Source organism: Bos indicus x Bos taurus, chromosome 8, assembly GCF_003369695.1.
Source record: "Bos indicus x Bos taurus breed Angus x Brahman F1 hybrid chromosome 8, Bos_hybrid_MaternalHap_v2.0, whole genome shotgun sequence".
NCBI classification, from domain to species: domain Eukaryota; kingdom Metazoa; phylum Chordata; class Mammalia; order Artiodactyla; family Bovidae; genus Bos; species Bos indicus x Bos taurus.
Window position 1 is genome coordinate 74,518,883 of NC_040083.1, and position 24,966 is coordinate 74,543,848.

Genomic DNA, 24,966 nt, shown 5'->3' on the forward strand with positions numbered 1-24,966 from the left:
CAGGTACCACTAGGGAGCGGAGTTGGAACCCAGGGACCTCACCGGCTTTCTGGGGCAAATTTCCTAGTTTAGGTCTCAGATCGTGGCAGTGACTTCTTAATGCCTGAGGACAGGCAAAGGAGGACACACATACTCCTTTTTAGCCCCATCCTGTCCATGACTCTTTGTCTAGTCACCCTTCTTACTAAGGTCAAGGTGAGTGTGTCACAGAAATAGCAGTTAAGTTTTCTTCAATTGATCGTGTAATCTAATTTTCTTTATTTAAATGAGAAGCAACCACTGAAAACCAAAATGGGAGTGCCAGTGCTCTATCTTGAGATGGTGCCAGTGGTAGGCAGAAGAATACACCCCCATAAGATAGCTGGAAAAGACCCGGATTCTGGGAAAGATTGAAGGCAAAGGAGAAGCGGGCAGCAGAGGATGAGATGGTTAGATAGCATCAGCGACTCAATGGACATGAGTTTGAGCAAACTCTGGGAGACAGTGGAAGACAGGGGAGCCTGGCATGCTGCAGTCCATGGGGTCACAAAGAGTCAGACGTGACTTAGCAACTGAACAACCAGAAAAAGGATGTCTGGGTCCTCAGAGCCTGTGTCTATGTGACCTTACATGACAAACAGGACATTGCAGGTGACTAAGTTAAGGATCTTCAGATGAGAAAGTTATGCTGGATTATCCAAGTGGGTCCAATGTAGTCACAAGGGTCCTTGTAAGAAGGAGGTGGAAGCAGAGGCTTGTTTCATAAGAGTCAGAGAAGGAGATGGGATAACAGAAGCAGAGGTTGGAATGAGGCCATTGCTGGAAGGATCCACAAGCCGAAGAAGGCAGCAGCCATGTGAAGCTGGAAAAGGCAGGGAACAAATTCTCCCCTGGAAGAAGGAAGTTCCCCTTCTGGCAGAAGGAACTTAGCTCTGCCATCACCTGGACATTGGCCCCAGGGGACCCATTCCAGACTTGTGACCCCCAAGAACTGTAAAAGCATAAATCTGCCTTATTTTAAGCCACTGTGTGGTAATTTGTTACCATGGGACTAGAAAGAGGCAGTGCCTCTGAGCATTTGTTGGTTTTGTCTGGAAACCCAGTCACAGACCCCCACACCCCCTGCCAGGCTATAACTTGAGCTACCACTTCCTAGTGGTCAGCAGTGTGACACACAGCTGACCCCCTGCGTCCCACCACTGTCTCCACCATCTTGACCACTCAAGACAGGCAGGACAGGGCAGGGGGGCCTGGGCACTTCCCAGGTTCCTTCAAGGTGGCTGCGGCAGCCTAGCAGAGCACCCTCCGGGTTGGTCACGTCTGGCATGAGAGCGCCGCACCTGGGCAGTGAAGGCCCAGTCTTTTCTTTCACTTGATAAATATCTCTTGAGTGCCAAGTCTTTGTTCAGCAGTGCACTAGATACCAGGATATAGTGGTTAATAAAACCTTACAGCCCAGACCGCAGTCCGTGATCTATTGATGTGATTGTAGAGAATTAACAGCTGTGTGGAGGCACTTGACTTCTCTCCATTCACCCCGTGTCAGGCCAGCACCCAGGCATTTTGCCAGGGAGGGGATGTTTGTGGGGCTGGATCGGAGGGGGCTGACTTGGGCAGGTTGGGGCCTGGGGTGCCTGCAGTGTTTGTCCTAGACGACCTGGCTCCAACCAGCACGGGCCTTGGACTCAGCCCAGGGCTGGGTCAGACCTGCCCCCCCCCGAGCCCCTCCCCCAGCCCCACCTTCCTGGGCCAGCACCGAGGTGGACCTCTGTGGGGCTTCCCTGTCCTCTGGGCCTGGACTTGGCAGCCCCTCAGGGTCCCAGCCCCTCCCATGTGCTCTTCCTGCAGATCGAGGGGACCCAGAAACTGCTCAACAAGGACCTGGCGGAGCTCATCAATAAGATGCGACTGGCCCAGCAGAACGCCGTGACTTCCCTGAGTGAGGAGTGCAAGCGGCAGATGCTCACCGCCTCCCACACGCTGGCCGTGGACGCCAAGAACCTGCTGGACGCCGTGGACCAAGCCAAGGTCCTGGCCAACCTGGCCCGCCCACTGGCAGAGTGAAGAGGGCGGCGCCCCCCGCCCGCGTCTCCGCCCCACCCACCCGCCCCTTCCTGCCCCTGCCCCTGCCCCTGCCCCTGCCCCTGCCTCGCCTTCGGTCCCGTGGGCCCACTTGGGGAGGGAAGGCCGAGAGGGGTCCTTCTTCCCTTGCCGTTTTGCACGACCCCTCTCCCCCACCCTACTCCCAGACTGTGCTCGCCAGGCCGCAGCTGGACAGAGGGGACTCGGGGCTGCAGGACACCAAGGGGTTACAAAGAGGCTCCGAGGGAGCACTGCTGCTGCCCACCAGCCACTCCTGCCTGGCCCAAGGGGGTCACATGGCAGTCCCCTGTGGCCAAGATGGCTTTACGCAGGGACAGGGCAGGCCGATTGGGGAACCAAGCTAGTCCTTCTCCTTCCTCCTCCTGCCCACGGAGGTCCCCTCCCCTAACCCCATGCACAGAGGGAGGGGCGGACAGGGGTTTTCAATGGGGACGCTGGTGGCTGGTGCCATGAGGGATGGACCTGGCCTTCTTGTACAGTGTATATTGGAATTTATTTAATGTGAGTCTGGTCTCGACCGACAGCCGTGTGCCCCACTGAGGGCCGGAGCGGGCCTGGGACGGTCAAGGGACAAGCTATTGGGAGTTGGCGCCCAGGAGGCTGTGTCCTCCACACGCAGAGAGGGAGGAGGGGAGAAACAAGGCCACACTGGACCTGGACGCCTTCTGCATTCCTCGCCCCCTTGCTTTTCTTCCCTCCCTTCCTTCCTTCTCTTTTCTTACTGCCTTTTCTTACTTGTCTTTTCTCTCCCCTTCTCTCGTCCACGCCCTGTCTGCCTCCCTCTCTTGTGTTTGTGCAGAGCACTCTTTTATCTCCTTTATATTTGACTTGTGGATGAATTAAAATTGTACCATTTGCTTTGTGGTTTGATTGTTTTTTTTGTTTGGCCTTCTGAGGCCCTGCAAGGAATCGATTGTGCTGTGTTGGGCAGAGATCAAAAAGCTAAAAGAAGCCAGGGCTCAACCCCCAGGGTACAGGTAAAGCCAGAGTGGTGGGGTCAGGTACCTGTGTGCTCCAGCCCTTCGCCCCAGTGCCTGACCCGAGGGCGGCTTTCCAGTGGGGACCCAGACAGCCCTTCCACTGCCACAAAGAAAAGCCAATGCACCCTCCCAGCCGCCATCCAAGAAACCAGGGCTCTGGGGGGCTGGAGAGGGGTCCCAGCTGCCTGAGCAGTGACTGCGGCTTTATTTGCTCTCTTTCCTCATTTGCAAGTTGATTGGGAGATGGATTAACCAGAAGGAGCATCTCTATATCAGGAGGTCAAGGCTCGGAGCATCCCTGCTTCAGGAGAGGTGGGAGGAGGGGTAGCAGGGCTGGGGCTGCATCCACAGAGCAGGAGGGGTCAGAAATAAGAATGACCCCCAGGGGGTTGGTTCTTGGAATGAACTGAGGCAGGTGGACTGGGCCTGCGGTGGCCAGCTTTCCCTGGAGTGTCAGGGAGAGCATGTGGAGGTGTGGAAAGGGTGGGCACCTGAGCTACCTGTCCCCTGAGGCGCCCTCACCCCACACATCCCTCCTTTGATGTCTGAGCCTCCTCACATGGCCCCATGCCACCCCCTGGGTCCCCCAACTTGGCCCTCCCATCCCTCTTGCATTCCAGGAGCATCTTATCACCACGTCACCATCTTCACATCATCCTCACCACATGGTAACTCTCTTTACCATGGTAACATGGTAAAGCAAGTTCCTCCTCGCCCAACTCCTAAAACCCAAACAGGGCTCTGTACCCAGCAGATTCTCAGCACATAGTACAAAAATGTCAAGTGAAGCATTCTAAGAAGACGTCCACGTCAGGACTCCATGGAGAGACACCTGCAGTCGGATGGCATTGACCCCAAAGGCGAACTCCAGAGGTGGCAGCAGGGAACGACGGTCAGCCACGCCACCTCTAGGCCAGAGCAGGAGATGTGACGTCAGATCATTCCAGCCAGGAAGGGAGGGAGGAAGAGTCCGACGGTCCCCAGGAAGCAAACGAGGATAAATAACCAGAGGAATATCCTATCAATGACCATGGCCACGTACCTCCAGTCTTCCTTCACCTGCAGGGGGAGATGGGTGCACAGTGAAAGGGGAAGTGACCCATCCACGCAGCCCCTGTGAGGCTGGTGCTGGGGGCAGTGGCAACCCCACTGAGACCTTGGGACGCTAAGGCAGTGGAGGGGGCAGGGACGACAAAGATGTCTCAAGACTCAAATAACCCTCACTTAGTGATTTCCACCCTATCCCACCCCTATGACAATAGCCCAGAGCCTTTCCATGGGCTCTCAAGTTCCAGGTTATGGGAGTTAGAGGGACACAGAAGGTTCTAGAATCACCCAGGGGCATGAACCCTCCCTGGAGGAGAGTGATTTTCAGCACGACACTCAGAAGTTGCAAAACGGTGAAGACTTGGTTTCCCCCACAGTTGCCTCCCCAACCACTCACCCAGCCACTGGGAAGGTAGGTGAGGGTATGGCCCAGAGAAGGCTAGCAGGGGGTATATGCAGAGAGGGTTGAGGGTTTCGTGGGATTGGGGCTCACAGCCCAGCCAGGTGCCTCCAGATTAGATAATAATTAATTTTTCTTATCTACTCAACAAGGCCACCCAGTCATAACCTCCTGGCCTTTCATCCTTACCAAGGTTGGTGAGAAGAATTCTGTGACCCTGGGCAGTGGCCTTGTCACCTAATATGCAGAACACAGCAGGGGTGGGGTGAATGGGAACCCACTTGGCCCACCCAAGCTCCTCAGGGTTTGTGGGTGAATAGTGAAGTTGACAAAGTGACCAGAGCCCAGGACAAGGACGAGGAAGGGGAGCCCACCAGGACAAAGGAGCAGGCCGGTTTTGGAGGATCTCCTGATGAATTCCCTCCGTCCGCCTCCGCTCATCCCCGTCCACCCACCTAGGGTCACTGGTGGGAAGTGGCTGGCGTGAGGATGGCGTGGGGGACCCCTCCTCCTCTGTCCTGCTGCCTCCCAGTTAAGCTGAGCTGGGACAGCCTTTACTGCTGGGCTGCCAATAAATGTCATAAGAGTGGCCAGCCAGCTGTTCTCCATCACAATGTATTCCAGATTCCAAAGCCATGACTAAGGGAGTTGGTCCTTATGGAGGAGACTGGGATGGTGCCAGCTAACACCCTTGGGGGAGGGGGAGTGGTTCCATTCTAGGCTGGCAGAGTCACCCAGGGGAGGGACCCTCCCCCAGCCCCCACTCACCGAGGAATCAGCATCCTCAGCCCGCAGGTGATCAGCAATATAGTGCACACCCTCCAGGGCCTTCTGTACACGAGGGGACAGCAGGAGCCCGCCCTCCGGCACCTGAGCCTCTGCCCTGGGACCTGAGGCCACTGGGTGCAGACTGCCACGGGTGTAGACGCCCACGGAGGGGGACGAAGGACCCACACACACCCATCTGCCTTCCTCCTCCTCCTCCTCCTCCTCTCTCTCCTCCACATCCACGTTGGTCTCCAGCCAGTGATAGGAGGGGCAGGGCTTCAGATCCGGAGTGTCTCGGAGCTCCAAGGGTGGCAAGGGCCGGCTTATCAGAAGCCACCGAGACACACAGCCCAGAAAGGCCACCCGCACCCAGTGGGGCATGTTGTGGGTGCTGGCGGAGCGGTGGTGGACATTGAGCACGAAGACGGTGATGACAATGGACAGGGTGACGAAGATCATGGTGAAGAGCAGGTACTCGCTGATGAGCGGGATGACCAGCGAGGTGGACGGGATGATCTCGGTGATGAGCAGCAGGAAGACGGTGAGTGAGAGCAGCACAGAGATGCACAGGGTGATCTTCTCGCCGCAGTCGGAGGGCAGGTAGAAGACGAGCACGGTGAGGCAGGAGATGAGCAGGCAAGGGATGATGAGGTTGATGGTGTAGAACAGGGGCAGGCGCCGGATGACGAAGTAGTAGGTGACGTCGGCGTAGACCTCGGCGCAGCAGTCGTACTTCTTGGTGTTGTAGGTGCCTGTGGCGTTGACGATGGCCCACTCGCCGCTCTCCCAGTAGTCCTTCAGGTCCACCGTCTGCTCCATCTGCACCAGGTCGATCTTGGCCTTGTCGTACGACCAGGAGCCAAACTTCATCTTGCAGTTCTGCTGGTCGAAGGGGAAGAAGGTGACGTCGATGCTGCAGGAGCTCTTGTAGATGGCAGGCGGTGCCCAGTGCAGCAGGCCCGAGGAGAAGAGGTGGGCCTTGGTCATGTGGGTCACCACAAACTCCCCATCTGCACTGAGGAGAGGAGAGGCATTGGGGGGCGGGGGGCTGGGGCACCCCAGCTGCCCAACCCAGGCTACTCCAGATAACTACCAGCAGGGGGACCCCAATAACACAGCCAGACCACACCGGGTTGTTGGGACTTGAAGAAGCAAGACTCTTCAGCACACAGACAGCTAGAGCTACCTGAGTTGTCTTTCAAACACCATCTTCTTAGCTACAAAAGTAGGAATTTTGAAGAATATAGGAAAGTACCAAGAATTTTTAAAATAATCACTGCTGTTGATGATATATATATATATATATCACATATATTTGATCATCATCTAGACAACACATATAGAATTTTTATATATTTGTGATCATAGGGTATATACATAGTTTGATGGCCTGTTTGTATTCATTTAATATTTTAGGGTAATTGTGCTGCAACCCCATGGACTGGAGCCACCCAAGCTCCTCTGTCCATGGGATTTCCCGGGCAAGACACTGGAGTGGGCTGCCATTTCCTTCTCCAGGGGATCTTCTCCGGGGGACTCAGGGATTGAACCCATTTCCTCTGTCTCCTGCATTGGCAAGCAGATTCTTTATCGCTGAGCCACCCTGGTTGTTTTTTTACTATATCCCCCCACCATCTGCCGCAGGTGGTGATGAAGCCCCTCTGCTGGAGGTCTTGTCTTTTCTACCTGGGATTTTAGTTTCTTCCTCAGCATAGACCTGATAATTTTGCTGATGAAGGAGGAATCCATCCAGTTAACAGCCATATTTGAGTCAGCTGCCCCTACCAGGGCCACTATAGGGGCTGTTGGGGGGATGGGATGGGAGACTCACGCCTGCCCTGAGGGAACCACAAGGAAAAGACGAGCCTCGAACATCTACAGTCCAAGGGAGGCAGTTTGGCAACAGGATTAGGAGGCCAGAGTCAGAGTGCTCCCCAAGAACTATTGGGGGGAGTTCCCTTCCGGTGAGCAAGCTGCCATTTTAGCAAAGCCTTGATGGATGGATGGTAGGATCTGGCAGAAAGCTGGGGTGGAGAATGGACCAGCAGAGCTTCCATGGAACAAGGAATGGAGGATGAAAGGCTATGGCTCACAGACTATGCTTGGGCTAGGGGAACTGCTGGACGGTGAGTTGGGGGCAGGGTGGGTCCTAGGTGGGGGTGGTGAGAGAGGAGGTCAGCAGCGTCCTGAGGCTACCCATCCAAGGGCCCATAAGGATGCTGGTGACACTGGAACAGCGGTGACCAGTCCAGTTGGGCTTCCTGGGATCCTGAGTCCCTGAATGCCCCTGCAAAGTGGGGCAAATGGGCTCTTGGCCCCAACCATACTTCCCTCCACAGTTTCCACAGTCAATCCTAAAAGCAGGTGAACCAGTATACACAGGAAGAGACACTTCTTTCCCTTGCAGTAGTTCCAGGCTAGAGACTTAAGCCGATTGGAAACCAGAATTTTGAAAAGGAGGTGCAAACTGATGAGGGCAAGTTTAATTTTTGAAGACATCATACTCAATGACCACTAGATGGCACCATGGGCCCCTATTTTGAGGAAAGAACCAAACACTGTCCCGGGTCTTCTTAACCTGAAGTGGAGGGTTTGGCTGGAGGAAAGACCTTTCTTCAAATGTCTGTAAGAATTTGATTTGAACTTTTGTTCTATCAAAGGAACTTCCTGTTATAATCAGGTAACACTGGCCTTATTGGCAATCCTAAAATTCCACGCCCTAGCTGATGCGAGGACTTTGCTCCTGCTCTCTGCCAGAAACGAGAAGCAGAAACTAGAGGGATCCTGAGTAAGCTGAGTGCTCTAACAGTGGCAGTGTGAGACAGTGCAGATAATCCCTGCCGAATGTGTGTTTACAGAGATGGCTCAGATGAAAGGGCTCTGGACCTGATTGGGGCTGGGCAGTGTAAAGGGGTCACTGTCATCTTCCTGACCCATCTAAGGACACCAAACTTCAGAATTGAATGTTTCCCTTTATTCTATTGTTTAAAAATATCTTTTTCCAAATTTGGGTCAAACGAATTGGGAAATGCTGGGCTCAAGGGGTGTCTTGTCTGTCCAACTTCTAACAACATTTATAATGACATTTTCCAAAGGACTAGAGATGGGGTGCCAAAGGGGTTTTAATGACATACAAGGTTATCTAGAATTATTTGACCACAAAACTATTTTTCATACCTAGTCATATCTCCAGGGACTAGTGCTTTCTGGAACCCCACTTTAGAAAACATTCTTAGACAAATATCATGCCAAACATCTCTTAATTTTCAGTTCTTGACTTCCAAATAAATAATTACTGGCTACTAAACATAAATGATTCCAGCTTGTGCTTCTTCCAGCCCACTGTTTCTCATGATGTACTCTGCATATAAGTTAAATAAGCAGGGTAACAATATACAGCCTTGAGGTACTCTTTTTCCTATTTGGAACCAGTCTGTTGTTCCATGTCCAGTTCTAACTGTTGCTTCCTGACCTGCATATAGGTTTCTCAAGAGGCAGGTCAGATGGTCTGGTATTCCCATCTCCTGAGGAATTTTCCACAGTTGATTATGATCCACACAGTCAAAGGCTTTGGCATAGTCAATAAAGCCATGTTTTTCTGGAACTCTCTTGCTTTTTCGATGATCCAGCAGATGTTGGCAATTTGATCTCTGGTTCCTCTGCCTTTTCTAAAACCAGCTTGAACATCTGGAAGTTCACGGTTCACATATTGCTGAAGCCTGGCTTGGAGAATTTTGAGCATTACTTTACTAGCGTGTGAGATGAGTGCAATCGTGCGGTAGTTTGAGCATTCTTTGGCATTGCCTTTCTTTGGGATTGGAATGAAAACTGACCTTTTCCAGTCCTGTGGCCACTGCTGAGTTTTGGGAGAAATATCAATAACCTCAGATATGCAGATGACACCACCCTTATGGCAGAAAATGAAGAGGAACTAAAAAGCCTCTTGATGAAAGTGAAAGAGGAGAGTGAAAAAGTTGGCTTAAACTCAACATTCAGGAAACGAATGGTCCCATCACTTCATGGGAAATAGATGGGGAAACAGTGGAAACAATGTCAGACTTTATTTTGGGGGCTCCAAAATCACTGCAGATGGTCACTGCAGCCATGAAATTGAAAGACGCTTACTCCTTGGAAGAAAAGTTATGACCAACCTAGATAGCATATTGAAAAGCAGAGACATTACTTTGCCAAAAAAGGTCTGTCTAGTTAAGGCTATGGTTTTTCCAGTGGTCATGTATGGATGTGAGAGTTGGACTATAAAGAGGGCTGAGTGCCAAAGAATTGATGCTTTTGAACTGTGGTGTTGGAGAAGACTCTGGAGAGTCCCTTGGACTGCAAGGAGATCCAACCAGTCCATTCTAAAGGAGATCAGCCCTGGGTGTTCTTTGGAAGGAATGATGCTAAAGCTGAAACTCCAGTACTTTGGCCACCTCATGCGAAGAGCTGACTCTTTGGAAAAGACTCTGATCCTGGGAGGGATTGGGGGCAGGAGGAAAAGGGGATGACAGAGGATGAGATGGCTGGATGGCATCACTGACTCGATGGACGTGAGTCTCAGTGAACTCCGGGAGCTGGTGATGGACAGGGAGGCCTGGCGTGCTGCGATTCGTGGGGTCGCAAAGAGTCGGACACGACTGAGCGACTGAACTGAACTGAAACATAAATTAAGTTATAGTTCTTTATATCTTCTATTAAAAAAAAAAAAAACCGACCTGGTTCTCTGGGGCTCTCTTTAGATTCCCCTGCCTTTTGTTTTGGGGCTTCTTTTGGGGCTCAGATAATAAAGAATCTGCCTGCTAATGCAGGAGACCCAGTGAACCTGGGTCAGGAAGATCCCCTGGAGAACTTCCAGTCCTTACACTCAAAGACTGGTCTTTTTTGGTTCTGAATACAAGGCAACTATAAATAATATTTTTAAATGTCACTTTCGCTCCTTTCAAAGGTGCTACTGGGAGATGCTGCTTACCTGTTCCAACAATCATGTCATCCTGCAAAACTCCCACCCTTAGGCATTGTTTTCACAGCCTGCATCAACCGCATTTTTCAAACAATATTCAGTGTTGGCAAATCTGTGTCCCACTAGCAGAGCGCAGGCACGGATATATAGTAGGTGCTCAGTAAACTTGGGGTGCATGAGTGAAAGCATGAAATGAAAGAAGAGAATCAAGAGACAAGGTGGAGCGTCGAGAAAAGCAGGAGTTTGCGAGGAAGGCAACGCAGCTGGGCCACGAGGGGGCACGCCTCTCAAGGCCAACGCAGCCCAGCACCAAGTTACCCGCCCGTCGCAGGCTCAGTGTCCCAGGACCCCAGCCGCTTCCTACTTGTTGTAGAGGACTATGTCTGGGATCCAGATCATCTCCGAAGGGACGCGGAGGGATGTGATGTTGCCGAAATCGACCGGGTTCCAGCGCAGCTTGTAGTCGCTCCACTCCTGTGCGTGGGGAAGGGAGTCCTGTGAGCGGCCCTGCCAGGGGAAGGGGCCTGGGAAAACCTCGGGCAGCTTAGGGACTCCCCGCAGCCGATTACAGAGCATCCGGAGCTGCTCACCCGGTCCTGCAGCATAGAAGGGGCCACGATGCCCCAAAAGGGCCCTGAGATGGGAAAGGGGAGTTCAGTCTAAGACGACCAAGCTCTCGGTTTGCCCCAACTCTAGTACTCAAAGTCCGGGTCACATCTGACCATGGGTCAACCCTACTCCCGCCTTTGTTATACCGGTCCCTAGCTGGACGACCCCGGCAAGCAACCTCACTCGTTTATAGTAACATTTTTTTTTTCAGTGCATCACAGTTTACAAAAGTTTTTCACACCCTCTGTCTAGAAAGAGCCTCAATGGGAAGAGCTGGGCAGAGGGCAGAGCAGGTAGAAGTATTGCCCCATCTAACAGATAAGGATAAGGAAACTGAGGACCAGATGGGTAAAAAACAACACACCAGAGTTACACAGCTGAGAAAGGAGAGTCAACCAGTGACTTTCCAACTGTGCTCCAGAGCGCCCCTTGTGGCCCTGATTCCGCTGGCTGGTTCAAGTGAACCTGTGTTTTTCAAGTGAAGCTTGGAGGGTATGCCGTCAACAAGCGGCGGCGCTAGGGCTTGAACCCAAGTCTCCGAGTAGTCAAACTTGCCCAAATTCTAGGGGTCATTTTCCTTTTGTGCATTTGCACTAAAATAGTGCAGTGGTGCAGTGGTGCACTCTTGAACTCTTGCCTGGAAAATCCCATGGACAGAGGAGCCTGGTAGGCTGCAGTCCATGGGGTCGCTAAGAGTCGGACAGGACTGAGCAACTTCCCTTTCACTTTTCACTTTCATGCATTGGAGAAGGAAATGGCAACCCACTCCAGTGTTCTTGCCTGAAGAATCCCAGTGAGGGGGAGCCTGGTGGGCTGCCGTCTATGGGTTCGCACAGAGTCGGACACGACTGAAGTGACAGCAGCAGCAGCAGCAGCAGAATTTTCCTTTAAACTGATTCACTAGTTTAGTTTAGTCGCTCAGTCGTGACCAACTCTTTGCGACCCCATGGACTGTAGCCTACCAGGCTCCTCCATCCTTGGGATTTTCTAGGCAAGAGTACTGGAGTGGGTTGCCATTTCCTTCTCCAGAGGATATTCCCAACCCAGGGATTGGACCCGGGTCTACCATATTGTAGGCAGACGCTGTACCATCTGAGCCACCTGGGAAGTCCTAGTTAAGCTTACATAAATTTTTGAATTTTACATCACTGAAGTAGCTGGAAAACCCACATCATTTGAACCCATCTACTAAAATACACATGTATGACTTTTTTTTTTAAGAGGTTTTGGAGCCAACTAAAATCATCTCAAGAAACTGCCATTGGTAGCAAAACCATGCTTGGGAAGACATTGGCTTAGCAGTGGTGCTAATTACTTGTGTGTAGGTGAAAGCTTTGGAGAAGGAAATGGCAACCCACTCCAGTACTCTTGCCTGGAAAATCCCATGGATGGAAAAGCCTGGTAGGCTACAATCCATGGGGTCTCAAAGAGTCGGACATGACTGAGCGACTTCACTTTCACTTTCAGATGACAGCTTAGACAGAAAGAGAAGCCAGATTGCAAATAGGAAAGATAAAAATGTTCCTAAAATTGTCATGATTTTTCAGGACATTGAGGAACCATTTTGAAAGGGATTGGTCTTTATAAATATTTCCCTTTCCCCCAGTCCATTGTGTCTCAAGTTTTCAGATTCGACCAACAGTGGAGGGGCATCCACACCAAGTTGGGTTATATTAATTGGCAAATAGGTTGTAGTATCCCCATTTTACAGATGAGAAAAGTGAGGCTCTGAGACTAACTTGCATGGTATCACAGGCTGGTCAGAGGCGGTGCTGTTGGCCTGACTTCTGCTGCAGTGCTTCTTTCTCTCTTTACTACCCCAGTCCCTGAAGCCAAGATAACTGGCCCACCGGGACAATTGCAGTCACCCAGGTTCAAGATCTGATCTTTGCACTGCTGTGTCTTCCCAGGTCCCTTCATGGCTCTGCATCTCATCTGTAAAGAGGAACCTCATGGCCCCCACAGTTCCAAGGTCAATAGCATCAGAGGGGTCTGATCCATGCCATCCATCTAAACATCCAGTTGTAAAGCCTGAATGGCCAGCAGACAGCCCCCCACCATCTACAGCCTATGGAGCAGGAATGGCACACCTGCCACTGAAAGAATATCCCTGGTGGTCCAGTGGTTAAGAATCTGGCTTGCTTCTGTACAGCATGAAGAACTATGCTGCTGCTACTGCTAAGTCACTTCAGTCGTGTCCGACTGTGTGCGACCCCATAGATGGCAGCCCACCAGGCTCCCCCGTCCCTGGGCAAGAACACTGGAGTGGGTTGCCATTTCCTTCTCCAGTGCATGAAAGTGAAAAGTGAGAGTGAAGTCATTCAGTCGTGTTCGACTCTTAGTGACCCCATGGACTGCAGCCTACCAGGCTCCTCCATCCATGGGATTTTCCAGGCAAGAGTAATGGAGTGGGGTGCCATTGCCTTCTCCAAAAAAGGACTATAGTCAATATCTTATAATAACCTATAGTGGAAAATAATTTCAAAAATAATGTATGTGTATAGGTATAACTGAACCACACAAAAAAGAAACCTACTTTTTAAAGTTAGTTATGTTTATTTTTTTGCCAGTTTTTCTAAATGTCCTGTGGACATCTAATAACAGCATATGAGATACAAAAGTTTAAATATATTTGTGTAGGATATAAGATTTATACAAATTAATATAAATGGAAATCTATCACATTTAAATTGTTAATAACATCATTCAAGATGCTCCTATTCTTATTTTTTCTGCACTTGATGAAATATTCTCAGAGAGATGTTAACATGTCTCACTATTATATATTTTTTCTTTTCCCTTATATTTCTTCTGATTTTTGCTTTATATATCTTAGCTTCTTTATTGTTTAGTGTCTAATGGTTTATGATGTGTCTTCTTTGTGCATTGTACCTTTTTTCATTAAAAATATTCATCTTTGTTTCATTTAAAAATAAGTTAATTTTAAAAAAAAAAAAGAATCTGGCTTGCAATGCAGGGGATACGGGTTGGACCCTGGTCTGGGAAGATCCCACATGCTGGGGAGCAACTAAGCCCAGGTACCACAACTACTGAACCCATGTGCGGCAACTACTAAAGCCTGAGTGCTCACCATACTCTGCAACAGGAGAAGCCACCACAGTGAGAAGCACGTACCCTGCAACTAGAGAAAGCCCATGCACAGCAACAAAGACCCAGCGCAGCCAAAACTAAATATATATATTTTAAAGTGACTCAAACAGAAATGTCCATCAAAATTCTGATGGTTATAGTTTTCAAAGTCCCAGCCTCTGAGATGGGGAGGGTTAGGTTGCCAGTGGGTTGGGGAGAAGATGCCATGAGAGGGACAGAGGCAAAGGGCTGGGCCCTCTTTCTTGTCTTCTCCCATCTCCACTTCAGGGTCTGGGGAAGGGTGAGCATGAGGAGGGCAAGGCACAGAGATCTAAAAAGGCCGTGCTCTCGAGTTCTGCCCTTGTGAGTGGCACATCAAAGAGGGCCACTCACCCATTACCAGAACTGATGCTGAACCAGTTTCTGGTTAAGAGGCAGCAACTACATTTCCTATCTCTTGGGACCCTTTCTCTGGGGTCCCTGGGCCATCAGGTGAGGAGTCCAGCTCCTCTTCTGGAGAGAACAGGTGGAGAGACCCTGAAAGTGCCTGGAGGAGAAGGCATGGCTGGGCCTGGCTTCCAGAATCTTTCAGAGTCTTCCAGACATCCCTGCTGAGGGATGGACAGGTGAGTGAAACCACCTTGGACCCTCCAGCCACCAGCCTAGTGCCACCAGGAGTCTCCAAGCAAAGCACTAAAATGCCTGGCCATAAAATCTCTTGATATAATAAGCTATCTGTTGCTTTAAGCCGGTGAGGTTTGGGGAAGCCTGTTAGGCAGTGTAGACACAGAGCACTCAGTGTTCTCCAGTAGAAGGAGCCTGGGATACCGAGTGGGACACACCTGGCCTCTCTTCTAGCCGAGATGCACTCTGCTTCTGTTTCCCTCGGCTGTAAAGGGGACAGAATAAAACTGCCCATGTTTCCAGTGACAATTCAGTGAGCTGACCTGCAAATGTAGCAGGGGATGTAGGCAATGTCCACTCCAGGAAAGGGAACCACGTGGCTCTTGTAGGTGGAGTCTCTATACTGGACTCAGAGCCTGGCCACAGCAGCACAGCCCCTCGCAAAAAGTGGCCTGAAATCGTCTGGCTTTGGAAGGGTCCTGAGTGGCAAGTCTCAGGCAAAAGGTGAGTTTAGAATCATGCTGCTAGTGAAAGAGTCCTGGGAGGGTCTGGGGTTCATGAGTTCCCACCCTGCTCCTGCCTTGCCCCGGGGAGGGACACTCACCTGCTTTAGCCAGACATTGGTAGTCATCATTTGGTTCTTCTCATCCTGACCAGCAGCGGGAGAGAAAGCAGTTAGACTGAGGAGCGAGTCCCAGAAAACAGGGCAGAGTGGGAGGAGCTGATTCAGGATCCCACTCGCCAAAGAAGCTTTGACATGATGCCCCAAGTCCAGCCCGCCCTCCACCCCTCCTGATACTGCCCTCCTCACTCAGATTCTTCAGGATCACACAGGCCTCTGGGTCCTCTGGGCTTATATCAGGTGACACAAGTAGGGCATTTAGAAAACCCACTGCTGCCAATCAACGCCCTCCCTGGAGGGGCTCCAGGGCTGAGAGTGGGAGGGAGACTGAATACCTGTGACGCTGAAGGGTGATGCTCTGACTGAGGTGGGCTGGGAGGGCTGGAGATGGGGAGGAACAGAGGAGCCCTGGAAAGGGGTCCATGTCCGGGGCTGATCCCAAGGGGGAAGGATGGTAGGACAGACGCACCACATCGATGAGCTGGGCGATGGACAGCCCGAACCGCACGATCACCACGTCCGAGGTGTTGGGCACCGGTCTCGCCCAACGGTTGTAGCCCCTAAAGAGGTGTTTGAAGAGGCGGTCCTCAGCTTGGGTGTGGGGGGCCCTCTTCGAGGATACTGTTGGACAGGAGGGGAGATGGGGGTTTCCAGGAGTCCGTGGTGCTGGGGGCTTGGCTCCCTCTCCCATCCAACCAGAGCCACTCAGCCTCACTGAACCTTAGTTTCCTTATCTGCAAAATGAGCACACTAATCCAGTACCTATGTCAAAACACTGCTGAGAATGAAATATAATAACGTCTGTTCGAGCTTACAAAGCAACCGATCAGTGTATAGTCGGCACTCAAGCAATATCAGTTACTCTATGACTACTGGATAAGGACTGATGCTGAAGCTGAAGCTCCAGTACTTTGGCCACCTGATGCAAAGAGCTGACTCATTGGAAAAGACCCTGATGCTGGAAAAGATTGAGGGCAGGAGGAGAAGGGGGCAGCAGAGGATGAGATGATTGAATGGCATCATCGATTCAATGGACATGAGTTTGAGCAAACTCCAGGAAATGGTGAAGGACGGGGAAGCCTGGCGTGCCAAAGTCCATGAGGTCACAAAGAGTCGGACACAACTTAGCAACTGAACAGCAACAACAATGGATAAGGGGTGAAAACAAGTGCTCAGAGGCGTGCAGAGCAGTGGGAAGAAGTCAGACAAAGGGAAAAGATTAAGCCTGGAACTGAGGAGACCCAAGGGACAGCAAACTGTGAGAGGCACCTGATTGTGTGGGGTGAGCTGGCCCCGGGAACTTTCACTCCCATCCTCTTATAAGGAACCTCTAATGCTAACCATGAAATTCTCTGCTACTCGGAGAATCTCCCCTGTTTTTCCTCAAACCACTGGTATCTGCTCCTTCTCATCAGCTAGGTAAAGTCTCCCCAGATTGTCTGACGGAATCACCCCTTGTCTGGTTTCACCCTGTTCTGCAAACAGCTTCACCTCTACAGGGTTCTCCTGTCTGAGCAGGGCGAGAACCCCCGCTCTAAAATTCAAAACATCGATAGCAGCTGCCATGTATGTATCTCAGGTGCTAGTCACTAGCCTTCATTCCAGGTCACACGCCCAAGAGCCCTGGGAAGGTACCGGCACAGTTAGCATTTTGCAGATGGGGAGAACTGGGCTTGGGAGGTTCAGATGCCGCAGCGAGCGCCCCCTACCTTCCCGCGATGGAACAGCTACCCTGAGGCTCTGGCGGGTCACCACCAACCCACTTGCAGCAGTTTCAACCGGAGGCATGTGCGCTCGCATGTGTGACAGGATGCCCTGGGGACCGCCCCCGCTCACCTGCCGGGATCAGAAGAAGCCACCAGAGCCCGAGCTTTGTCTTGAACGGGAGCACAAGACGGGAGGGACCCATGGCTTCAGAGGAGGGGTCTGGCTGCTGCTGGACATCAGAAGGAAGGCCGGCTTGGGCTTGGCTGTGGGTTGAAGCTGGGACCACTCCCCCAGCAGGGCCTGGGGAGCTAGCACGGCAGAACTCCCTGGGGGATTCCGAGGGGGTTCCCTCTCACCTCAGAACCTGAGTGAGCCCAACAAAGTGTTCTTAGGCTGATGCCTCCTTGACACAGAAGGCATCACCTCCAGAGCCTCACACCTTTGACCTCATTTGGACCTCCCATCAATCCTAGGAAGGTACGGGGAAGGGGCTAGTATTATCCTTTTTATTTAAATTAAAAATACTGGTGATCAGAAAAATCAACTGATTTGCCCAAGGCCACATAGTTATTGATGCTTTTGAATTGTGGTGCTGGAGAAGACTCTTAAGAGTCCTTTGGACTGCAAGGAGATCAAACCAGTCTATCTTAAATGAAATAAACTCTAAATATTCACTGAAAGGACTGATGTTGAAGCTGAAGCTCCAATACTTTGGCCCCCTGAGGCGAAGAGCTGACTCACTGGAAAAGACCCTGATGCTGGAAAAGACTGAAGCAAAAAGAGAAGGAGGCGGGAGAGGGTGAGATGGTTAGATAGCATCTCTGACTCGATGGACATGAATTTGGGCAAACTCCGGGAGATAGTAGAGGACAGGGAAGCCTGGTGTGCTGCAGTTCACGGGGTCGCCAAGAGTCAGACACAACTTAGCAACTGAACAACAACACAGTTAACACATGATGAAGTTGGAATTCAAGCTCACATCTCAGCTTCTCAACTATAACGTGTTCTGGTGCCACTCAGTGATGGCAACTAGAAAGATAATTTTGTATGGGCGACTCGGCCAGTACTGGCCTGTGTTTTGTAGGTTGTGACTGTCATTGCTCTGCCACAATCACAACTAAGGTCTGTGAAAGACAGGTGGTGACAAGGCCCAGGTGCCCCACACCAAAGCCAGTGTGGGGAGGTTCCTCCATGCACAGCTTCACTCCCTTCTCCTTCCAACCAGTATGATGGCTGCCAATCCCAAGACTATAATCTGTTTCACCTTTCAACCAAGGGCACTAAATAAAAGCATGTTTTTTTTTTCCCCCACTCATAAGAATAGGGGGAAAAGAAGTAGAAATCAAGGCATGCTGAACTTGCATCATATAAAGATTCAACCAGAGACATCCAAGACCCTCTGGAAGAATGTGCAAATGAGATTCAGTTGACTCCGGTGGACATATTCCTACAAGAAGACTCATACTTGCATATCTTGTAATTAGTCCACTATGATAATTTAATTAATTTGTCACTGGAAACCAAAGGAGAAACTGTTCCAGGTAATTAGCAGTAATTAGAGTAAACTTCCACCTCTTGTTCGAAAGATATGAAAAGACAAAGAGCCCCAAACCCTTTAATCTTCTACATGCCTGGATTGGCAGGTTAGGGGGTTGGTGCCTGTGGAGTGAAGACCCTATTTGTAAAGTAGGTCTGGATGAAGGGGGTGCATAGGGAAAGCTATACAAAAAGTATTGCATATATAAAGGACTCAAGGCTTCCGTGTGGCTCAGATGGTAAAAATTTGCCTGCACTGCAGGAGACCTGAATTTGATCCCTAGGTCGGAAAGATCCCCTGGAGAAGGGAATGGCTACCCACTTCAGTATCCTTGCCCAGAGAACTCCATGGACAGAGGAGACTGGCAGACTACAGTCTATGGGGGTTGCAAAGAGTCAGACATGACAAAGTGACTAACACTTTCACTTTCATTTCAAAGGGCTCAGACATGCTCACTGGGCTTGCATTGCTGTGACTAGAGCTCCCCACACCCCAACCCAAGTCAGCCTCTATTGCCCACGTCCTGAACCCTGATTCCACTGAAGTTAAGGTCGTATGCACTGACTTCTTTGTCCATCTTCCCACGGCAGATGGTTTTCAACTTCTCACACTGTTCTACTCTTTTCACAAGACTCCTCCATAAAACCTGCGTGCATCTCACTGAGCCCCTGTGCATTACCCAGCACATCCCCAGGCATGGGAGTCATTGCTCTCCTGTAACTGTCAATACCCCGGAGAAAGTCCCTCGGTTAGAGGAAATAATAGTGTTTCTTCTTCCAAATCACTTCATCAGAACTGCTTAGGCAGTGATAGAGAGAGCCTATTTCTAGCTTTCTTATGATTGGCTCAATACATTGATTAATCACAGAAGCTTAACCTCTCAAGGTTGGGTGGAATCTTAAAGGTCATCTGGATTACCACACCAGCTGGTCATTTTCCTGGTCATTTTCTTCTACAAATTCCAGCCTCGGGGGTGCGGGGGGCGGGGGAAACAGCAATGATAGAACTTGCTACCCTCCAAGTCAGTGAATACCATGGATGTCTGGTAGCCTTTATTCAAGGATATGGAATACTGAGTGAATAAACAAATGACAAAAGAGGAATAGTGATATTAAAGACATAGAAGCAGATTCAATAAAGTAAAGCCAATAATGCCTGAGATGGAGCTACCTTCACAGTGAGAGGAGGTGACTGTCACTGACTTGTACATCCCCAGCAGGGACAACCAAAAAACTAAAATTTTTCTAGAGGCAGGCATCTTCCAGCAGTCTGATGTACATCCCCACCCCCGCCGAAAGTAGCCAGAAGCTGCTAGTCTTCGCATATTCCTTTGAATCACCCACTTAATGTCTGCATATCCACCAAGTCACCAACACAAGCCGGGGGCGGAGGGGGGCACCTTTCTTATCTATGACCACAGAAGACAAGCCATTCAACAAACCAGCCCAGTTTGGAGGTCCTGATCAGCTGGCAAAAGTTCCCCCTCCACCCCAAGAATAGAAAAGCAGGCACAAACCAAGCTGGGTGACTTCTCTTCCTGGTCAGACAGATGCTGGGGCAGGACTCGCCTCGATGCGTGAGAGAGGTCTGACTCTGACCGGCAGGTTGTCTTCCTGGGGAGTGCTGGGCAAGTTCTGAATCAGGCTGCTGTTTCCAGGCTCTCAGCTCTGAAGGCAGAGAAGCTGCACAATCAAGTCCTACAGAAGAGCCTGGCATGGAGGCTTCTGCAGGTAAGAGTCAGGCAGGTCCAAGGGAGGGATTGCCAGCTTGGCAAGCACACAGACTCATGCTCGTATTCTGTCTCTCTCTCTCTCTCTCTGTCTTATACACACACACACACACACACACACACACTCTAGAGGGGAGGAGGAGGAGCCTCTGACTTTCCAGTCCGTGTCCAGTGGGGACTGACAGCAGATTGCTCACCCTCTGCGTGGTTACCAGGATGCTTCGTTCTTTGTTCTGAAGGATTCTGTGCTCCAAGATGACTTCCTGGGCCCCTGACCCTCACCCATTAGATGGGGAACCTCCTGGGTCCATCTGTCGATAGAGCAGTGCAGTTTTGAGTAAAGCAGGACCACAGAGAGAGCTGCAGGTCAGCAACCTGCCGTCGTCTCCTTTCCCTCCCGCCTCTAGGAAACCCCCCAGCCCCGCCTCCTCCCCGCAGCCAGCCTCCTGCAGGACCCCGGGGTCACTCCTGCTGAGACCTGGTTTGGCTACAGCTTTCCTGTCTCCTCCCCATCCCCCTTGCCAGTGACCTTGCCTTCAACTTCCCAGACAAGTAAAGTCACCTGACTTCAAACCAGAAACTGACCCCTTGCCTCCTTCTGGACCACATCAAACCAGGACTCCTGTTCCTCCTGCCATGTGTGGTACATGGTGGAGCTTGGCCCTGGGGTTCTGACAGTGACTCCATCTATCAAACGTCCCCAGACTTCCTCATCTCTTCCTCTCCTCCTTGTTCTTGCCCCTCAGCCCGTAAGGAAGCTTACCCTCCACTCTAAATACACCCTTTGGGTCTGCTCCCTGCTGTCTCATCTCCCACATATTGTTAAAAGCCAAGGGCCCAGGATACAACTGCCAAGGTTTAGCTTCTGGTTCTGCTCCCTAAAAGCTGTATGGTTTTGGACAGGTCTCTAGTAGAGCTTTCTGTGCCTCAGTTTCCTCATGTGTGAAAGGAGGATGTGAATACTGGTTCCACTGAATAAGTGTGTAATGATGAGTAAATATGTTAGTATAAATAAAGGGCTTAGAAAATGGAAATGATACATGATACATATATCAGTTCAGTTCAGTTCAGTTCAGTCGCTCAGTCATGTCTGACTCTTCGCGACCCCATGAATTGCAGCACGCCAGGCCTCCCTGTCCATCACCAACTCCCGGAGTTCACTCAGACTCACATCCATCGAGTCAGTGATGCCATCCAGCCATCTCATCCTCTGTCGTCCCCTTCTCCTCCTGCCCCCAATCCCTCCCAGCATCAGAGTCTTTTCCAATGAGTCAACTCTTTGCATGAGGTGGCCAAAGTACTGGAGTTTCAGCTTTAGCATCATTCCTTCCAAAGAAATCCCAGGGCTGATCTCCTTCAGAATGGACTGGTTGGATATATATATAGGTATGTGAATATACATGTGATACATATGTGTGGTATATACAAATATGGGAGCCCTGGTGACTTAGTGATAAAGAATCTGCCTGCAGTGCAGGAGATATAGACTCAATCCCTGGCTTGGAAAGATATCCTGGTGGAGGGCATTGGAACCCACTCCAGTCTTCTTACCTGGAGAATCCCATGGACAGAGGAGCCTGGCGAGCTACAGTCCATGGGGTTGCAAAGAGTTGGACATGACTGAAATGACTAAGCACTCATGCACACACATATGCAAATATGATATATAAGAGTATATATTTACATGTATGTAGAAGATAGATTATCTTTTGACAAAAAGATAATAACCCATAAAATACAAAAAATTTAACTACCCATATTCCCGCTATCCAGAATTAATAAATGTTAATATTTTACCATATGTACTTTCATATTGATATATATGGATATTTCTATGTGCATAGAGTTAAAGTATTAAAGGCATAAAGAAAGAAAGATAAAAGGAAGGAAGGAAGGAAAGGGGAAAATAATCATTGATTGTATCCATCAGGGTTTTTGGTTTGAGCAATAAAAAAAATCCATTGATTAAGCAGAAAGCAATTTTATTAAAGGGCAACAGGAAGTTCACAGGTGCACTTACAAAGCGAGAGAACCCCCTTGGGGCACAGATGAGAGCGAGGAAAATGCCTGTTGGAGTAGAGCCCAAGTCACAAGCCATCCCCTGCACAGTGGGCCCTGCTGCCACAGAACTGGATGTGAAGGCTTGCACCATCTGAAACTGGTTCTGTGTCACCACTGTCCCTGCTGCTGCCAGAATTGCTTCTCCTCTCTCCCTGCTTCTCTGTGTCACACTGGCTCCCAAGACAAAGGTCAGGACAGATACATCTGATTAATCTTGTGCTGGTCAACTATCTGTATAAAGCCAGAGGAAGCAGGAATCTGTGGTGTTTTGAGCTTCTATGTGGAAGGTAGCCTCTGGCTCCTTCAAGGGGGGAACTTTCACAGAATACAGTAACCTTCTAGTTGCAAACTTTCAAAAATGAGAACATGCATCTGGTTCCTGCAAGGAACCAGAACCTATGCCATCAACGTCAGGTGTGAGTGAAATCACAGCTTGCCCTCCATCTTCTATGGCTGATGATCCTTCAGCTCTACCATCTACCACCTCCTCTCCCCCTGCCAGTCAGTAACTCTTCTTGCCTGTTCAGTTGATGCCAGCCTCTGTATGCCAGCTGTTGTACTGGACTACTGTACTTTTCAAGGTACTGTACTGATTAAAAATGATTAAATGATTTAAATCTTTAATGATTAAAGATTAAAAATGTTTTCTTTATTTTTGTGTTTGTTTTTTTATGTATTATTTGTGTGAAAAGTATTATAAACCTATTACAGTACAGTACTATATAGCCAATTGTATTAGTTGGGTACTCAGGCCAACTTGTTGGATTTACAAACAAATCAGACTTACGAATGCACTTTCAGAACAGAACTCATTTGTATGTAGGAGACTTAGTGTGTTAGAAAGCAATTTAAATGCTGGGAAGCTCCCCCAAATCAAGCACTTTGGCTCTTAAAATAAAAAAAAAAGAAGTTTACACACCCAAGTTTCTTTCGTAATTACACTTTGAAAAAATGCATACATCTACATATCCTATTCTAGAATGTATACTCAGAATTTGTTTCAATCAGATATGGTAAGACATGCAGACAGGTGAATGATTTCATGAAGGAAGAAGTTTATATGCACAGATCCCCAGAAGCAGGAATCATAGCATGTAAGGTAGGGCCACTTGGGGAAGCACTTGAGCCAGACAGGGCAGAAAGGGCAGTGGAGAAAGCATGTCCCAGAGTGTGTACTGGAGTTTCTGTAGGGAACACAAGGCAGGATAGGGTAAGCAGCCTAGGATTGGAGGTTTGGGGTGTGACTGCATCTCCTCCCAGGTTTGTCCTTTGAACCTGCCTGCTGGGGCATGTGGGGACCCAACCCTTGTTCGAGTTTAGAGGCAGTGAGAGGTGGTTAGAGGAGGGAAGAAAGATGGCTTGCCTGGTCCATGATAAATCTTTCAGATGAAGAGGGGAAGGGAGTCGGGGAAATGAGTGAAATAGGTAAAGGACACTAAGAGGTATAACTCCCAGTTACAAAATAAGTGAGTCAGGGAAATGAAATATACAGTGGGGAATAGAGTCAATAATACTGTGATAATTTGGTAGAGTGACAGATGGTAACTAGACTGATGATAAATATCGAATCACTGTGTTGTGCGGATGGAATTAACAGGGTGTTGTAGGTCAATTATACTTCAATAAAAAATTTTTAAGATTAAAGAATAAAAATCCTTAGGTGAGTTTGTTGCAAGAATTTTTGCTAAAGCAGAAACAAGCTCATCTGATAGAGGAAGAAAAATACATTTCCCTGACAAGGGAGGCTTCCTGGCATTTGTCCTGGGATCTTGTCCCCTCCCCCGCCATAGATGCTATAAGTTAAATTGACGCAATAATTAGGCAAATCACAGGATCTAAACCTGAGTTTGGACCTTAGCCCTCTGATCAGTTATCTAGGTTCAGCCTCTCATTTCTAAATGTAGCTCTGACATGTTTCTTCAAGCATTTCTCCTTTGAAGGGTGCACGATGCTAAGCGTTCTCAGGAGATAATTCTGGGGAGACCTTGCAGGTGGAAGAGAGACAGGTTTCCTGCAATTCCCAGCACAGACAGGGCTGGAGTGCAGCTTGTAGTCTCAGCATGGCAATCACTTCTCTGCAGCTTTTTGAACATGAAAATCAGAGGCCTGTATGGCCTTCACATAGAACTGTCTGTGGCCAGGCAGTCACATATGAGGAAGACCACAGAAGAGAGAGTTTAGGGAGGAGGAGATCAGTTGAGATAACCAACAGGATGAATGTAGATGAAGAAGAGAAGAGGCCCAAGGACTGACTTTTAACTTAGAAATCAGAAAAATGATGGGAAGGGGAGGACTTCTCTGGTTGTCCAGTGGTTGACTTTACTTCCCAATGCAGAGTGTGTGGGTTGGATCCCTAGTTCGGGAGCTAAGATCCCACATGCTTCCTGGCTGGAAAAAAAAAAAAAATATATATATATATATATATAAAACAGAATAACAAATTCAATAAAGAGTTTAAAAATGATCCACATCAAAAAACAAAAATATTTTTAAAAGAAAGGAAAAAATGATAGGAAACCTGCAAAGAACACTGGAACTGCTGTTGCTTAAGGTGGAGGGCCATAGGACCTGCATCACCTCTGGCAGCTGTGGACCCCAGATGCTGCTGCTGCCCTGACGCTGCCAACCAAAACCCTTTTCCTCTCTCCCTGTTCTCTTCACCAGCCCCTGTTGTAAAGTCTGGGCTGGGTGCCTCTGATTTGCTGGGCTAAGCTCACTGACCTTCACCCCAGCCTCAAGGCAGGGAGCTAGGA

At 49.6% G+C, this 24,966-nt stretch overlaps 2 protein-coding genes across 18 annotated transcripts in view; one reads left to right on the forward strand and one right to left on the reverse strand.

Moving 5' to 3' along the window:
- Positions 1-2,945, forward strand: part of PTK2B (protein tyrosine kinase 2 beta) — a 139,158-nt gene extending 136,213 nt beyond the window's left edge. For 4 of the 7 annotated variants that reach the window (XM_027549973.1, XM_027549975.1, XM_027549976.1 and 1 more), the window contains exon 31: positions 1,828-2,944. In XM_027549973.1, coding sequence (XP_027405774.1) covers positions 1,828-2,043 — 216 coding nt within the window. In that variant the 3' untranslated portion in view covers positions 2,044-2,944. Of the gene's footprint in view, positions 1-1,827 lie in introns of all 7 variants that reach the window. The other 3 variants (XM_027549977.1, XM_027549979.1, XM_027549978.1) reach the window with 1 other exon arrangement.
- On the reverse strand, positions 2,557-20,536 carry CHRNA2 (cholinergic receptor nicotinic alpha 2 subunit). Of its 11 annotated transcripts, XM_027549980.1 has the most exons (8): positions 20,350-20,536; positions 19,940-20,090; positions 17,016-17,250; positions 15,649-15,800; positions 15,162-15,206; positions 10,599-10,708; positions 5,278-6,292; positions 2,796-4,121 (listed from the first exon to the last, which is right to left on the reverse strand). In XM_027549980.1, the coding sequence occupies exons 3-8, from the start codon at positions 17,086-17,088 to the stop codon at positions 3,996-3,998; spliced, it is 1,521 nt and encodes a 506-aa protein (XP_027405781.1). In that variant the 5' UTR covers positions 17,089-17,250; positions 19,940-20,090; positions 20,350-20,536; the 3' UTR covers positions 2,796-3,995. The 11 variants fall into 11 exon arrangements, with proteins under 11 accessions (XP_027405784.1, XP_027405781.1, XP_027405782.1 ...); XM_027549983.1 differs by lacking the exon at positions 20,350-20,536 and having other exon boundaries at positions 2,557-4,121; positions 10,599-10,868; positions 19,940-20,268; XM_027549981.1 differs by lacking the exon at positions 20,350-20,536 and having other exon boundaries at positions 17,016-17,112; positions 19,940-20,272.
- Positions 20,537-24,966: the final 4,430 nt, after the last annotated feature.

What these genes read in the sequence shown, in the direction of transcription:
- CHRNA2 (XM_027549980.1), bottom strand. Translation starts at nt 17,088, where the DNA reads ATGGGTCCCTCCCGTCTTGTGCTCCCGTTCAAGACAAAGCTCGGGCTC. An exon ending in GCTTCTTCTGATCCCGGCAG is followed by an intron (nt 15,801 to 17,015) that starts GTGAGCGGGGGC and finishes CCTGTCCAACAG; the next exon opens with TATCCTCGAAGAGGGCCCCC. An exon ending in TCGCCCAGCTCATCGATGTG is followed by an intron (nt 15,207 to 15,648) that starts GTGCGTCTGTCC and finishes GCTGCTGGTCAG; the next exon opens with GATGAGAAGAACCAAATGAT.